The 16,068-nt window shown below is 31.3% G+C and overlaps 1 protein-coding gene across 1 annotated transcript; it reads right to left on the bottom strand.

The window, feature by feature from the left end:
• Positions 1 to 1,783: 1,783 nt before the first annotated feature.
• LOC134706298 (uncharacterized) lies at positions 1,784 to 16,031 on the bottom strand. The gene is made up of 4 exons (XM_063565111.1): positions 15,984 to 16,031; positions 10,608 to 10,810; positions 9,243 to 9,353; positions 1,784 to 6,741 (listed from the first exon to the last, which is right to left on the bottom strand). Exon 4 carries the CDS (start codon positions 4,496 to 4,498, stop codon positions 3,422 to 3,424), a length of 1,077 nt encoding a protein of 358 aa, XP_063421181.1. The 5' UTR covers positions 4,499 to 6,741; positions 9,243 to 9,353; positions 10,608 to 10,810; positions 15,984 to 16,031; the 3' UTR covers positions 1,784 to 3,421.
• Positions 16,032 to 16,068: the final 37 nt, after the last annotated feature.

Here is a 16,068-nt window from a genome sequence, read left to right as displayed (position 1 = left end):
TGTAAAGGAATGATCTGTAAGTCTTAGCCTACTACTTAACTGTAGTTTTATCAATAAAACCAGGTATATATTTACAGATAAGAAAATCATACGAACACACATTCAAAGGATTTTTGCTCAGACATTTCTTGTCAATAGTGATTTTTTTAAAAGGTGTTAAAATCAGAAGAAGTTTTTTTTTTAATTTTCATAATAGGAATCCAAAGATTTTTTGGACTTTTAGATTTGTTGATTATCTTTTATGTTGAAAAAAATCTATCTTTTTGAGAAAAATGATGTATTATTTTCAAATAAAAAGTGGGTATATTTAACTTAGCTGGCTTAATCTGTTTTGTAGGTAAATTGGTACAAAATGATTAGCTGTATACAATAACAAATGCATAATTTCAATAATTGGAAATAAATAACTCAAATAACAATAACAATATTTTGGCCACAAATATAGAATATACAATATATTAGCTGAAACCTTAGAACCAATCACAGAATACAACCATACATGATAAAGAATGATCAGCTGCTTATCATGACAATAAGCTTTTAATCAATAAACATAATGTTAAAAGGATACAAATTTATTCAAAGTAAGCACTTCAACATGGTTAAAAATAGCATGAAAAATAGTATTTGATTGTTTGATTTCTATTTATGTTTTTCTAATTGTCATAGGCCTACACATTTTGCAAATAAGGGAAAACACATATAGCTACCTAATGGATAGATATAACAGAGGATAAGATATTAAGAAATTTGTTCTGTAAATTTGTAGGTACTTTCTAAAACTGAGGTAAGAATTTCAAAATCAAAAACATAAAATTTAGTTGGGAGGATCATCAGACACGCTTTTTAAAACTAGATACTCAATAAATGATTGTTGTAAGGTTTATTTAATTGGACCCATTAGTTTCAGAGGAGAAGATTTTGGTAAGACTTAACAACGATGGATGATGGACGCCAATTGATAAGAAGAGCCCTTCGGAGCCAGGTTAGCTTTTAATAGTTCAAGTTCCATTTCTCTTGCAAAAATGGTCTAATCATTCAAAATGACAGAATAGTTTGGTCAATAGAATATGATGATAAATGATCCTACAATGAAATCTATCTGGCAAATGCTATATTGAGTATTTTTTTACATTTTAAAATTTCTTTCAAAGGTAAAGTCATCGGGATTTTGATAAAGAAATAAAATAATAATCTCAGAATTCATTTAACAAACGACCAACAAATAATCTCATTACATTCAACAAGACACAATTCAATTTTAGATATCAAGATTGTGTATTGCAATAAATACATTGCTCCATAAATAAAACATCTGTTAATATTTGATAGTATGTAAAGTAAAAAGTAATAATAAATAAACAATTGCCAAATCAAGGTTACAGTTTCAACTTTGAGTATTTATGGGAAAAAAATATATAAACAGAACTACCCTCTATTGATAACACCAACAAACAAAAAAGAGTAGGTACAGATTTGTATGGGTAAAAAAATCACATATATTGTTTAAATAATATATAAATTAATATGTATTGTCAATTCCCTAAAACTGTATAAACAAATATCTGAAATAATTTTTTGCCTTAAAGGAAATACATCAACAAAAAATCCTACCCAGTATGAAACTATCTGGTGAATGTGCCTTGCATCACGTTTAATCAATATCAATTTAAGTTATTTGAGTTGCAAGACACATGGACAAACTAGCAAGGTGATTCCTACATATTAAACAAAGTGCTTGTGAGTACTGATGGGTGAAGACACATGGACAAACTAGCAAGGTGATTCCTACATATTAAACAAAGTGCTTGTGAGTACTGATGGGTGAAGACACATGGACAAACTAGCAAGGTGATTCCTACATATTAAACAAAGTGCTTGTGAGTACTGATGGGTGAAGACACATGGACAAACTAGCAAGGTGATTCCTACATATTAAACAAAGTGCTTGTGAGTACTGATGGGTGAAGACACATGGACAAACTAGCAAGGTGATTCCTACATATTAAACAAAGTGCTTGTGAGTACTGATGGGTGAAGACACATGGACAAACTAGCAAGGTGATTCCTACATATTAAACAAAGTGCTTGTGAGTACTGATAGGTGAAGATTGCTTGCCTTCTGCAATTTTGTGATTTTTAAGTCAAACATTGAATTGTAATTTGCTAGGCAAAAAATATGAGTTGAAGTTATCTTCCTTTGTAACAAATTGTTCATAATGAAGTTATTTTAATAACAGATTCATACACCATGCATTACCGTACTAACCATGTAATTTATATATAAAAAAATGTTGACAAGTAATGTAATTGAAATACAAACAAAAATGTAACTGTAACTTTTAAATAATATAAAAGTATAATATATCATCATTATATTGCATGACATAAATAATCACCATTTCCCTGCACTATTTTGTTTGAACTATCAACGGTAGTGATGAACCTTGGAATATAAAGATATCAAGTCCGTACCATAGGGTTTTGATCGCATTTCATGCAATCTTTACCCATTTGAAGAAAAAAAAAACAGTTTGTTAACAGGGATATAACAAAGTGTCCATTTTCTTATTCAAACTTAAGGCAAAAGAAAACAGCAGATATTGATAAAATTTAGGGTACCTGTCCTGTAAAAAGCACAGAAGGCTCATATTTTACAACAAATACGAATGAACTATTATTAAGCAGGGATAAACATGACTAAGTTCAAAGATAAGAAAAAATTAAGATTTAAGTAAATGTTTGATTTGTTTCCCATATCTCATAAAACTTAGAAAACATTCATAATAAAATGTTATACTTTAGCAAAATACAGCAAAAATATTGAAGACTCATTATGTTTCATTATTGAACAGTTTTCAAAATGAGGTTTAGTATATAACTTATTTTGGCAGGTATTTTAAGTTCATCTATAAATTACTGTGGACTCATTATTTTTTGTTGGATTCCAAATTTTCTTGGATTTCGTTGGTATAGATAAACCATGAAATTATTTTTTTAAATATTGACAACTTACCTGTAAGTGTCACTGTGTGTATGCCGGTTTGGCAAAACCCATAATTAAATATCCAGGAGCATGTAAGTTTTCCTTAATCCACAAAAATAAATAAATCCACAGCAGTACACAAAAATAATAAGTTAAATTGAATATCAAATTGGATATACCAATTGAATACAATTCTACAATTTTTAATAAACACTAGATAAAACTGTGATAAAAGTAGATTATAAGCACCAAACTATATGAACAAATACACAACCTGTTGGTGACAGATATTGCACAAACAAACTAATTATAAATTGTGCTGAAAAGCCTTATTAACCATTATGTACATCCTAACATGAACAGTGCCTTGAAAAGCCTAATTAAACATTATGTACATCCTAACATGAACAGTGCCTTGAAAAACCTAATTAAACATTATGTACATCCTAACATGAACAGTGCCTTGAAAAGCTTTTTGATGGCATGTGGAAAGGAATGATGAAAACAATAAGGTGGCACTAAAGATCTGTTTTTGACATACAGCTGACCACATCTGTCAAGGCCAGTTGCTAAGTAACAACATTCTGTCCTACCCCATAATGCATACTGATACGACGGCAGTGAATCTTCTATTATGTCACGGTTGTATGAGTAATGATTGTGTGAGAATCCTTCAAAGTTAGCACCATTGATTGTTTGATGTACTGCCAATATGGAATCTGTAGCATCTACTACAGTGAAGTTCTTATAACGAGAGAATGCTACAATCCAGTTGTCATAACCAACACGTCCAATTACAAACTTGGGAAATTTTTTCCAGGGAAACTTTCTATCAACGATTAAATAATCCTGTGCATCTGCATTAAACTTTGTTCCCATTGTAACAGATTTTTTAATCAGACTTTTCCATGATTCATTGTTGCCACTGTCAATGTCCAAGTTTGTTCGCTTTCCAACAATTAGTACAGGTTTACTTGCCAATCCTCCATCCTGTACAAAACTATTCACAAATCTAATTGTTTTCATCAAGTCAATTTCATACATTATATCAGCGTTAGAAAACATAATGTATGTTGTTGGGTACAAGGCTAAAACTGTCAAGTACAATGTTTTTAAGACCGGCACTCCACCGATGGCTGAATCAATAACTGGTAGTACTACATAATTCAATGATTCACCCAGTTTACGTGCCCTACTACAGTTCGTAAACAGAACAAAGTTTTTAACACCTTTTATAGCCTTCCAGTTTTGTAAAGCATTTTGATTTGCTACGAACTTTGATTCAATATAATCAAAAGAAGTGAATATAGTAAGAGTTATAGTTCCAATGACTTCTTCTTTCTGCACTTTACAGTCCTTAGAAAGTGTTCTCATTGGTTTAGTTACCTGTGGTAAAGAGGATAATAATGACAGTTGATTTACATAACTGATGAAGACAAGGAATAACAGTGTTAAAAACACGAGAAACAGCCTAACTAGGAACTTAATATGACAACATGAATCCAACATCATGTTAAGTCTAAGAACAGTTCCAACAATTTCTTCAGATACTGAAACCAGTCTCAATAAGAATGATAAAGTCAATACTATGTAACATGTCACTCTATCATGATATAAATCATTTCTGTACTAAAGACTCACTTTACAAAACAAGTTATATTTCAAATTGTAAACCCCCTTAAGGCCTTTACATCAAATGTTAACAAAGAAAGATTACAATATCACTGACCAGTTGTAAAATTCTCATACATTAAAAATTATGTTAAATTCAGACACACACACAAATAAATAAATCAGTATTATATTCAAATTACAACACAAAAAAATATCAACTGACTAGATCTTGTAACATATAATAAATAAAGTGTCAAGAAATTACCCTAAAAGGTATGCATGGTCCAATAGGCAGACTTAAGACTTTGACTAGTTCTTGTAAACTATATCACATGGTCCAATAGGCAGACTTAAGACTTTGACTAGTTCTTGTAAACTATATCACATGGTCCAATAGGCAGACTTAAGACTTTGACTAGTTCTTGTAAACTATATCACATGGTCCAATAGGCAGACTTAAGACTTTGACTAGTTCTTGTAAACTATATCACATGGTCCAATAGGCAGACTTAAGACTTTGACTAGTTCTTGTAAACTATATCACATGGTCCAATAGGCAGACTTAAGACTTTAACTAGTTCTTGTAAAAATATATCATTTTTAAGCTGTAAATCTTCCTAAATACAATAAGTTTTAACATTCACACTAAATTGAAAACAATGAGTAATACGTTATTGTAATTGACTTTTTATCAATAATGCTAACTATGTTAATGGCTTTTAAGAATGTAATTAATTGTTGTAAATCTAATATTGATAACGTAAAAATTTTTTAGATAAAAAACCCGCAACAAAACAAAATAACACTTCTACAAACAAATTACAACAACAAAAATATGTACAATAAATATAACTATTGAATATATATATATAATGCTAACTAATATAGTTAATGCTCTCAAACTCAAGAAATGACTGACTGAAATTAATAATAAAAAAAAGAAATGTCTGACTGAAATTAATAATAAAAAAAAGAAATGACTGACTGAAATTAATAATAAAAAAAAAAAGAGTGTATTGACTAGATAAAGACCTCAATCACAATACAATCAACAAATAAATAAATTATTCTACATACATTTTAAAATTACATACAGTACACAGTTATTGTAAATGAGTATTAACTAATTCTTAATAAACTATTAACAAATAGATATTTACTATAACATACATTTAATAATTGCATACAGTAAAAAATAATGAGTATTAACACATAGATATGTATCACCTCAGTAACCTAATCACAACCTTTAACAGCTGTTGACACCACTAGCACCAGACACACCAGGCCTAAGTCTCACTTCCACTAGTCAAAATGTCAAAGGCAATTCAAAATAGAGCACTTGAATATGTAATTGTGGATAAATGATACAATACTTCCCTCAAAAATGTTTGTGAATAAAGATGGACAAATATAAATCTTTCTCCGAATTAACATCAAATAACTCTTCTAAATAGGTTATGTTTTAGCACAAGGTAATAACTTGAATATAAATAAACCAAGTCTTTATCAAATAAACATTATTTGGCAATACTAATTATGTAGAGCACCTACACTAGCAGTCACTATAACTTGTATCTAGTTTTTAGAGAATAAAGTATCTATCTATCTATCTATAACTGTTGATATTAAAAATGAAAGCACTTCATAAATACTAAAGTTCAACAACACAAATAAAAACTAATATATAACAAGTCACTATACCTTTGATATTAGTGACATATATTACATTGTATTATCTAATATGACATTGTTATAAAATAAAACATTGCAAACAACAGTATTAACTGCATAGATCAGAGTATTTTCTGTATAGACCACATAAAATAACAGCCTATATGAGTGGTAAAAATGAGTGAACTTAGAGGTCTGACAAAAAAAGATATAATAGAGTATATGTTGTTCATGAGTGTTGACAATTAACCAAATAACAAATATAAACAAGACATGTTTAGTACAACAATATACAACAACAAACACAGCACCTCAAATATAAAATATAAGTAATATGTTTAACCAAGAGAACACACAGGTATATTGGCTATCCCATTTTGGTAAGTACAGGAAAACATATGAAATACTCTCTTCTTACTGAAGGATTGACTTCTTTCGTTTTAAAATTATATCCTTTTTTTCAAATACTGAAAAAAAATTAAAAAAAATATATTCATGGTAGTGTATAATGTGATGCAAGAAAAATGATTAACATACTATGGTTATAAAATAAAGAATATGATACTCATATTTGCATTGTCAGATCAAGGTGGAGGGAGAGGTGTTGAGGAGGTAAATCTCAATTTAATTGCCAAATAGTAAGAAAACAATATAATGGTTTCTATGATGTGTGTACATTTTAGGAATTAAATTGTCATAAAATTTGTTGACCTGCGTTTACTTGGCAATATATCTTCAATTATTGGAAATAATGTTCTCCCCCTTTTAAAAAATTCTGGTCCCTCCCTTGGTTGAGATAGTGTTATATATAAGGATTATTACTGGTGCAATATACCAGAGTATAATCTGTTAAAGGCATGGGAAACTATAATTTTTTTGAATATGTTGAATTTCTCGCTATATTGAAGACCTGTTGGTGAACTTCTGCTGTTGATTTTTCTATGGTCGGGTTGTTGTCTCTTTGACACATTCCTCATTTCCATTCTCAATTTTATATCCTTCAATGGCTAAGTTTTACTATTAAACAAGTGTATGTGCATTTTCTTATGAAAGAAAATTCTTTGTATTATAAACAATGTGATAAATGTACTGCTATTTAATTATTGTCTTCCTATAATTTAATTCACATATATTTTTCCAGTATGTAGTGACTTTAACTACCAGACCTCTTGTTAGAACTTCACATATCGCAAAGCACAAGTGCAAGGTGGAAACCGTAATTTCAGTAACAATTTAATTACAAGAAACTAATTTCATATGACTTTAAAAGTGTATAGTAATTAGGAATCAGTGAAGATTTCAAATAAAATGTATTTCAAATGTAAATAATATTATAAGTAACTCGCTATTAAGCTTTAAGATTACACATTAAGCAAGCATGATAAATGAAATATTAAACAAAAACTATAAACATATGTATTTAATTGATGTCCAGGCAATCGTTCAGGTCAATTTTCATTTCACATATACATTCATATATGAAATCATAATCTTTCAGTCAGTTTAATTGAAGTCTGGAGCTGGCATGTCAGTTAACTGCTAGTAGTCTGTTGTTATTTATGTATTATTGTCATTTTGTTTATTTTCTTTGGTTACATCTTCTGACATCAGACTCGGACTTCTCTTGAACTGAATTTTAATGTGCATATTATTATGCGTTTACTTTTCTACATTGGCTAGAGGTATAGGGGGAGGGTTGAGATCTCACAAACATGTTTAACCCCGCCGCATTTTTTAACCTGTCCCAAGTCAGGAGTCTCTGGTCTTTGTTAGTCTTGTATTATTTTAATTTTAGTTTCTTGTGTACAATTTGGAAATTAGTATGAAGTTCATTATCACTGAACTACTGTGAAAGTACTTTTATTCGTGGGGTACCAATTTTCGTGGTTTTCGTGGATGACTTTATCCACTTTAAGTGTCCAACGAAATAAAATAACCATTGTCTAAATCAAGACATGAAAAGATCCCCATCGGTAGGTTTGACTACTAATTAGTCCTAATATTTATGACGTCTGGCAAGGCTATTTTATTATTTTTCTGGGACGCCTTCCTACAACGTAGGAAGTCGTCCCAGAAAAAAAATAGCCTTGCCAGACGTCATAAATATTTGGACTAACTATTAATATGATCTAGCGAATATATTGAATAACTCCAAATCTGAGAATACTCTCATACAGTCACAGAACTACAACTGCATGCAGGATTATACCCATTTAATCTTTAATAACCTAAACTGTACAACTTTTGAGGGATCTTTTAATTCTCGTAAAAAATAGTTTTGATCAATGAAAATCCGATTTCCGGTATTGATATACTAGTATGATAAAGTGTTCATTTTATATCCTCATAGTTCTCGTACATAAGGAAAATAATAATTCATGCTGGGCTTGATTTTGGTAAGAATTATTTGACAATTGAAAATACGTTTATAGCATTTGTTTATGTTACTGTTCTTTAGATGACATGTTTTTTTATTGCCTAATAAACACCTTTGATGGTCTCTAATCTGTTGATCACTTTATTTATCATTAATTAACTAGTGTTATCATTAAAATTTACACATGTCAATGTTTACTTTGCAATTTCCTTCAATTCAGACTATTTCAAACCTTCGTTTCTAAAGGCTTTAATTTTTCAATTATTTGTTTTTATTAGAAAACTAAAATCCACGAATTTAAAAACCCACAAACATGTAAATATTGGTGAAACCACGAAAATTGATACCCACGAATTAAAGTACTTTCACAGTAGTATATATTTGTTTAGGGGCCAGCTGAAGGACGCCTCCAAGTGCGGGAATTTCTCGCTACATTGAAGACCTGTTGGTGACCTTCTGCTGTTGTTTTTTTCTACGGTTGGGTTGTTGTCTCTTTGACACATTCCCCATTTCCATTCTCAATTTTATATTTTACAGCTATTCAAACAAATTGCTTCGGAAAACAATTTTCATAAAATAAACACAGCTTACCTTGAGCAAAAATATTTTTGAACACCAACATGATTGTTTATGATAGCCTATCTCTAAGTGATGACATGTAACAGCACTCTATTTATTCAGCTCCACTGTCAAGCTAGATAACTGGAAGTAAAATACAAATGTGAATTAAACAGAAAAATGTGAGAAATTGTAATCTTTGTAAAAGTATCAAGCCTGCCTTTCTCACCTGAATTTCAGCAGAGTATTAAAAAATGTAAAGATATAAAAGTTGACTTCATGGATGATTAAGTTCAACTTTAGCCTTTATCTATATTGACCAAGTGGAAATGAGAATTTTGAAATGACCTTATGTCCAAAAATAAACTATCCATGTATTATCAGTTGTTCAGATTACATAATTTTTATTTAACTATCAATTCATAAATATATGTAAACACAATGTGACAAGATGACTGTGTATAAACTTACACAATGTGACAAGATGACTGTGTATAAACTTTTAATATTCAATGATCCATCTACGATCTTGGATGTGTATTGCAATTAAAAAAAGTAAACATTGCAAATGTTTAGCTTATAGAAACCATCCTTTCTAACCATGTCTAAATTAAAAGAAGATATGAGTCTGATGTTCAGTTGTTGTGGTTTGTTCATGTGGTCCATAAGTGTTTCTATGTCTAGTTTCTCATAAACATTAGACCCTTGTTTTCCCTATTTGATTGGTTTTACACTAGTCATTTTGGGGGGCCTGAGCTTGCTATTTGGCATGAGCCAGGTCTCTGTGTTGAAGGTCATACTTTGACCTATAATGATTTACTTTTAAAAATTATGACTTGGATAGAGAGTTGTCTCATTGACACTCATACCACATCTTCTTATATATATTTGCAATAATGCATAATTAATCATTATACAAAGATTTCTTATTTTGGTTTTCAAGAGGTTGACCTCAAACTTTTGGGCATCCAAAAAATATTTGAGCCAGACAGACAATTTCTTTGTTTGTCTTAATATGTGGTATGTACCATATACCACTTAATACCTGTATTTTTTCAATTATTATTATTTTGTTATATACTATAGATATAGTAAGATGTGGTGTGAGTTCCAATGAGACAACTCTTCATCCAAATAACAATTTATAAAAGTAAACCATTATAGGTCAATGTATGGCCTTCAACCTTCAACATGGAGCCTTGGCTCACATCGAACAACAAGCTATAAAGGGCTCCAAAATTACTTGTGTAAAACCATTCAAATGGTAACCAATGGTCTTATCTATATATATATATATATATAAAAAAAATGTATACATTCTAAATAAAAGTGTTTTGTAAGATTTCCTCCAATAAGTACATCTGATCACTGAACAGATTTATGATAAATAAAACAAACCTGCACCAATAAATTTAGGGAGTCCATCAGGTTGCATTTGCCTGATATTAAATTAGATTTTGCTTGCCAAGGTTACACTCTGGTTCCTTTTCACTCTCAGCAGATCAAGTACAAGTCAGTATTTCAGATCCATGTGGTAATTATCTTCATTGGTTACACGACTGTCTGATTCCAATCAAAAGTGGCTTTAAGATCAAATGTAACTGCAGAAAAAGAAAAGAGGCAACAGTTAACTTTTTTGACAAGAGTTTCATTTAAATGCCCATTTCCATGTTGATAGAAACTGTTATGTTGTTTAGAATCCAAATCCACTATCATATTGTAGTGATATAATCATTTGTTATCAGTATACTCTGGTTTGCAGTTATATATTTATATTTGGCCAAAAACTGCAAAATTTCCTAAAAATTAATAATTCAGGGGCAGCATCCCACCAACAGATTATCTGAATTTTCAGGATAGGTAATTCTAAACCTGATTTTTACCCAATGTCAGAAATGCTTTTAATGCTTTTGTTTCAGAGATAAAAACCAAAAACTGCTTTTTTCCCCTATGTTCTATTAAAAATAGCCATGTCCGTCCATGTTGGTTTGCAGGCAGGGTCAAGGGACACATTTTAAAAACTAGATACCCTATGGATGATGAAGTTCAGTAATATGTGTCTCAGTAGTTTTAGAGAAGATTTTTGTAAAAGATTACAAAAATTTCAGAAAATTGTAAAATATTGACTATAAAGGGCAATAACTTTTTAAAGGGTCAGTTGACACTTTTGGTCATGCTGAATAATTTGTAGATCTTATCTTTGCTGAACATTCTTGCTGCTTACAATTATCTCTATCTATACTATACTTGGCCCATAGTACGGTGACAATTAAGGTAAATTTAAAAATTTAATGCACCGAAATACCTCACGGCTAATTTTGGTCTTATTTTGAAGATAAATATAATACCCTTCTATTAAGGCATGTCGTAGAATGCCAAAGTGGTGCAGATTTTTGATAATTGCGATTAAAGGTCAAAAGGGGGGATTTTAAAAAATTGCAAATTTTAGACATTTTGGACAATTTCTCTGTAGTCTCTCATGTTAACTGAGATTTTTTTTCGATGGAAGCATGCGCTAAGAATGCTCCACAAATACAGCTAGTCATATTTATGTCTGATTACCAGATATTAGTGATACGTACCCTCGCTTGCAACATGTACGAAAATGAAACAAATATCTTTATTTACGGAAATCATCGACAAAAAATATTCATAATTAAGATTTAGCTATGCAATAATATAAAGCCATATATAAAGATATTTTTGGGAAAGTTTTGTTGAAATGCCATAAAGAACAGAGGAGAAATAGGAAATGTAAAGTTTTCACTCTGTCCATGGTGTTATGGTAAAAAATGATGAAATTCTTTTCTGATTATTTAAACTTAAAATGATGTAAGAACTATAAAAATGAGACCTCATGTTCATGAAACTATAGTACATGAAGTTTGTTTTTATTTTAATAAATAAATCGGTACTAGACCAATTACACATCGATAAGATGTGTCCCCCCTTTTTTTTATTTTATATAAAACAATAACAGACAAGGTTGTCGTTTGTTGATTTGGTTCATAATTGTTTCTCGTTTCTAGTTTTTATATAAATTATACCATTGCATTGGTTTAACAATAGTCAATTTTTTTGGAGCCCTTACTGTTCGGTGCGAGCCAGTGCTGCTTTTTGAAGACCATACTTTGGCCTTTAAGGATTAAATGACCTTCATGTCTCATTCGAACTCATACCATATCTTCTTATATCTATAAACAATGGAATATATAACAGACTTGAAAGCCCGATATATATGTGAATAAAGATTCACATGGATATTACGCTTCAAAAGTTGCTGTCAATGTATAATTATAATATACTTTCACTAGACATCAATATGCACATCAATTTGAAAAGGTAACGGAATACTAGAAAAAAAAGAGGATGTCATTGTATGGCGTCGACAATACTTATGACTTTATTCAGATCACCATGTACTGACTGACCATTGCTTCTGGGATCATTTGATCCGCGGTGAACATGGGGAAGTGATTTTCACTGCAAAATACGTGTCAATATAAGAACCAGCTAGAATGACAAATTTTGATACATGCATGTTTTTCCCAACCCCTTGTTATTGTCTTCTTTTGCCAATTTCGATTGTACAAAACACATCGCATCCTGTAAGAGCGCCGCGAGTTTCTGTTGGTGTGCCAGACATCCTTTTAAAAAGTTGCATATGTCGTGAGTAGGTAAAAACTGTCTTGTGGCTTTGGTTGAAGAAACGTCTCCAGTCTAAAATCACAATTCATCTTGTTTGACATCAAAGGATAAGACCTTATTAGAAATTAAACATAACTGTCATGATTTTAACATGATGCAACCCCTTGAATAAATTTTCAATATATGTTCATTGGCAAAAAGAGGCGGCAGAATAGTTCTTATATCGGCCACTTCAGTCACTTACAAATCCTACACAAAATTGCTTCACAGTCTATAGATTGTGAAAAGATCCCGCTGGAAATATTTCGTCATGTTCTTCCAAATCAAAATCATTGTAGTGCGATAGTGTATAGTTATAGTGTACCTACAAATCTTATCAACCCATGTTTATTTTCAGGTGCACAAAAATTTCTTACAATCCCTATTTGATCTGCATTCAATGACTTGAAGAACAATTCGGATCTACCACAATTTATAATACTTGTCTCTTTGACGCCTTTAAAAGCTGACTATGTGGTATGATATTTACTCATTGTTGAAGGTCGTGCGGTAATCTATAGCGGTAAATATCTGTGTCATTTTGGTCTCTTGTGAAGAGTTTTTCAATTGGCAATCATACCAAATCTTCTTTTTATATTCAATGTCCGATGTAAGGGGAGCGGTTACCCGTTCTTATTAAGGGGGTCTCATTGGGGGTTCTGATCCCGGATCCCGCTTACTGTTTTGTCAGTTTCCTGTATCCCGCTTAATTACACTATATATACCTAAGCAATTCTCTTTTTAATGTAAATTCCCGTGTCCCGCTAGACTTTCCGGTTTTCAAGGCACAATAATTTGACTTTCACGTGGCACGCTTACTTAAAATCGGCAATCCCGCGTCACGCTTAGACCCAATGAGACCCACAATTGAATGGAATTAACACCGACAATAATTTTCCGGAATTTTTCAGATGTGTTCCAATGTGGTTTAAAATTAGTATTTTCAAAAAACAAGAATAAAAGCACCTCAAAAGTTATTAAAACTTAGCATCTGTATTTATTCAAGCACATGGACACAACTATTGATACAAATATATGTATTCTTTTTTAAAAACTTAAGAAAATGCATATTTAATTCATTGCATTCCATATGATCGGTGTAAATAGGAAAGGGGAACGTTACATGAATCATTGAGGTGAAAATTGAGTAGTAATACTGCTATGTGATGAGTTTTATAAAAATGCTCGTAAAAGTTGATTTTTATGTTCAATCAAACGTGTATGTATCAAAACTTCTTAAGTATTGGTTGTTCCACTATATTTTGTAAAAATTTACTATTGGTTATATTTATAAGAAATGTAATAGACTTTGACAGACGGTAAGATTGACAAAAATGTTTCATACATTTGGAAATCGTACAATTCACTCAATTTATATGCTCGTACGATATTAAAGTTTGGTGTTAAATAAAAGCTGATACATCACTCTTTCATCTGATACCAAATATGTTTATGATTCTTCATTTGGGAATTTATTATAAGCGTTCTCGTGTTTGAAAATGAAAAAGAAAAAAATCAGAAAATCTCACTTTTACACGATTTTACAAAAAACTGCACCGTGGGAAAACTCTACGACAGGGCTAAAATGAAAGTATAATGTGTACTCTATCTTCATGTGAATTTTCAGCCGTGAGGTATTCCGGTGCATTAAACTCCTTAACTAAGCGACTTTTCTCGATTTGTCACTCCACTACCAGTAGTTACAGTGTCAGTGGAAAAAGTTAGTAAAAAATTACAAATTTTATGATAATTGATAAAAATTTACTATAAAGGGCAATAACTCCTTATGGGGTCAATTGACCATTTAGGTCATGTTGACTTATTTTTAGGTCTTACTTTGCTGTAAATTATTGCTGTTTACAGTATATCTCTATCTATAATATAATTCAAGATAAAACTAAAAACAGCAAAATTTCCTTGCAAATACCAATTCAGGGGCAGCAACCTAACAACAGGTTGTCCAAATCATCTGAAAAAATCAGGAAGATAGATCTTAACCTGATAAACATTGTCACCTTATGTCAGATTGGCTCTAAATGCTTTGGTTTTGGAGATATAAGCCAAAAACTGCATTTTACCCCTATGTTCTATTTTTAGCCATGGCGGCCATCTCTGTTGGTTGGCTGGGTCACCAGACACATGTTTTTTTAAATTAGATACCAGAATGATGATTGAAGCAAAGTTTAATATTACTTGGCCCAGAAGTTTCAGAGGAGAAGATTTTTGTAAAAAAGATTACTAAGATTTACAAAAAATGGTTAAAAATGGACTATAAAGGGCAATAACTCCTTAAGGGGGCAACTGACCATTTTGGTCATGTTGACTTATTTGTAAATCTTACTTTGCTGAACATATTGCTGTTTACAGTTCATCTCTATCTATAATAATATCTAGATAATAACCAAAAACAGCAACATTTCCTTAAAATTACCAACTCAGTGGCAACAACCTAACAACAGGTTGTCCAAATTATCTGAAAATTTCAGGGCAGATAGATCTTGACCTGATAAACAATTTTGCCCTGTGAGATTTGCTCTAAATGCTTTGGTTTTTGAGATATAAGCCAAAATGTTCTCTTTTTAGCCATGGCGGCCATCTTGGTTGGTTGGCCGGGTCACTGGACACATTTTTAAAACTAGATACCCCAATGATGATTGTGGCCAAGTTTGGTTTAATTTGGCCCAGAAGTTTCAGAGGAGAAGATTTTTTTTAAAAGTTAACGACGACGGACCCCAAATGATGAGAAAAGCTCACTTGACCCTTTGGGTCAGATGAGCTAAAAATGCAGGAGGTGCCGAATTGTCTTTGACTTTGGATCAGGTGCCGAAACGTCTGCCGTCTAGGCACAGGGGCTTGTTACCATTGCCGGGTTTTTTAGGGGTTCGTATGGATAGAAAACCCGGCAATGGTAACAAGCCCCTGTGGTCTAGGTGTCGATTTGACAAGTTACCCATCTGACCTCCTCAGATCTGACTCAGTATCTGGTCAAACCAATGAAATGTTAAATGCTAAATTCAAATAAGCACAACCTAATGAGAGAAAATTTAACATTGATGTACCACACATGATGCATGAAAATGTCTTTACCATATTAAAAAAAAAAAATTGCAAATTGACGTGAGGGAAAATAAACCGGATATGCACTAAGTTTTTTAAAAACCCTGACCAAACA

Source organism: Mytilus trossulus, chromosome 2 (genome assembly GCF_036588685.1).
Source record: "Mytilus trossulus isolate FHL-02 chromosome 2, PNRI_Mtr1.1.1.hap1, whole genome shotgun sequence".
In the NCBI taxonomy this organism is placed as follows: Eukaryota; Metazoa; Mollusca; class Bivalvia; order Mytilida; family Mytilidae; genus Mytilus; species Mytilus trossulus.
Note: the sequence above shows the minus strand (reverse complement) of the source record. Positions and strands in the feature narration are given on the sequence as shown.

What these genes read in the sequence shown, in the direction of transcription:
- LOC134706298 (XM_063565111.1), bottom strand. Translation starts at nt 4,498, where the DNA reads ATGATGTTGGATTCATGTTGTCATATTAAGTTCCTAGTTAGGCTGTTT.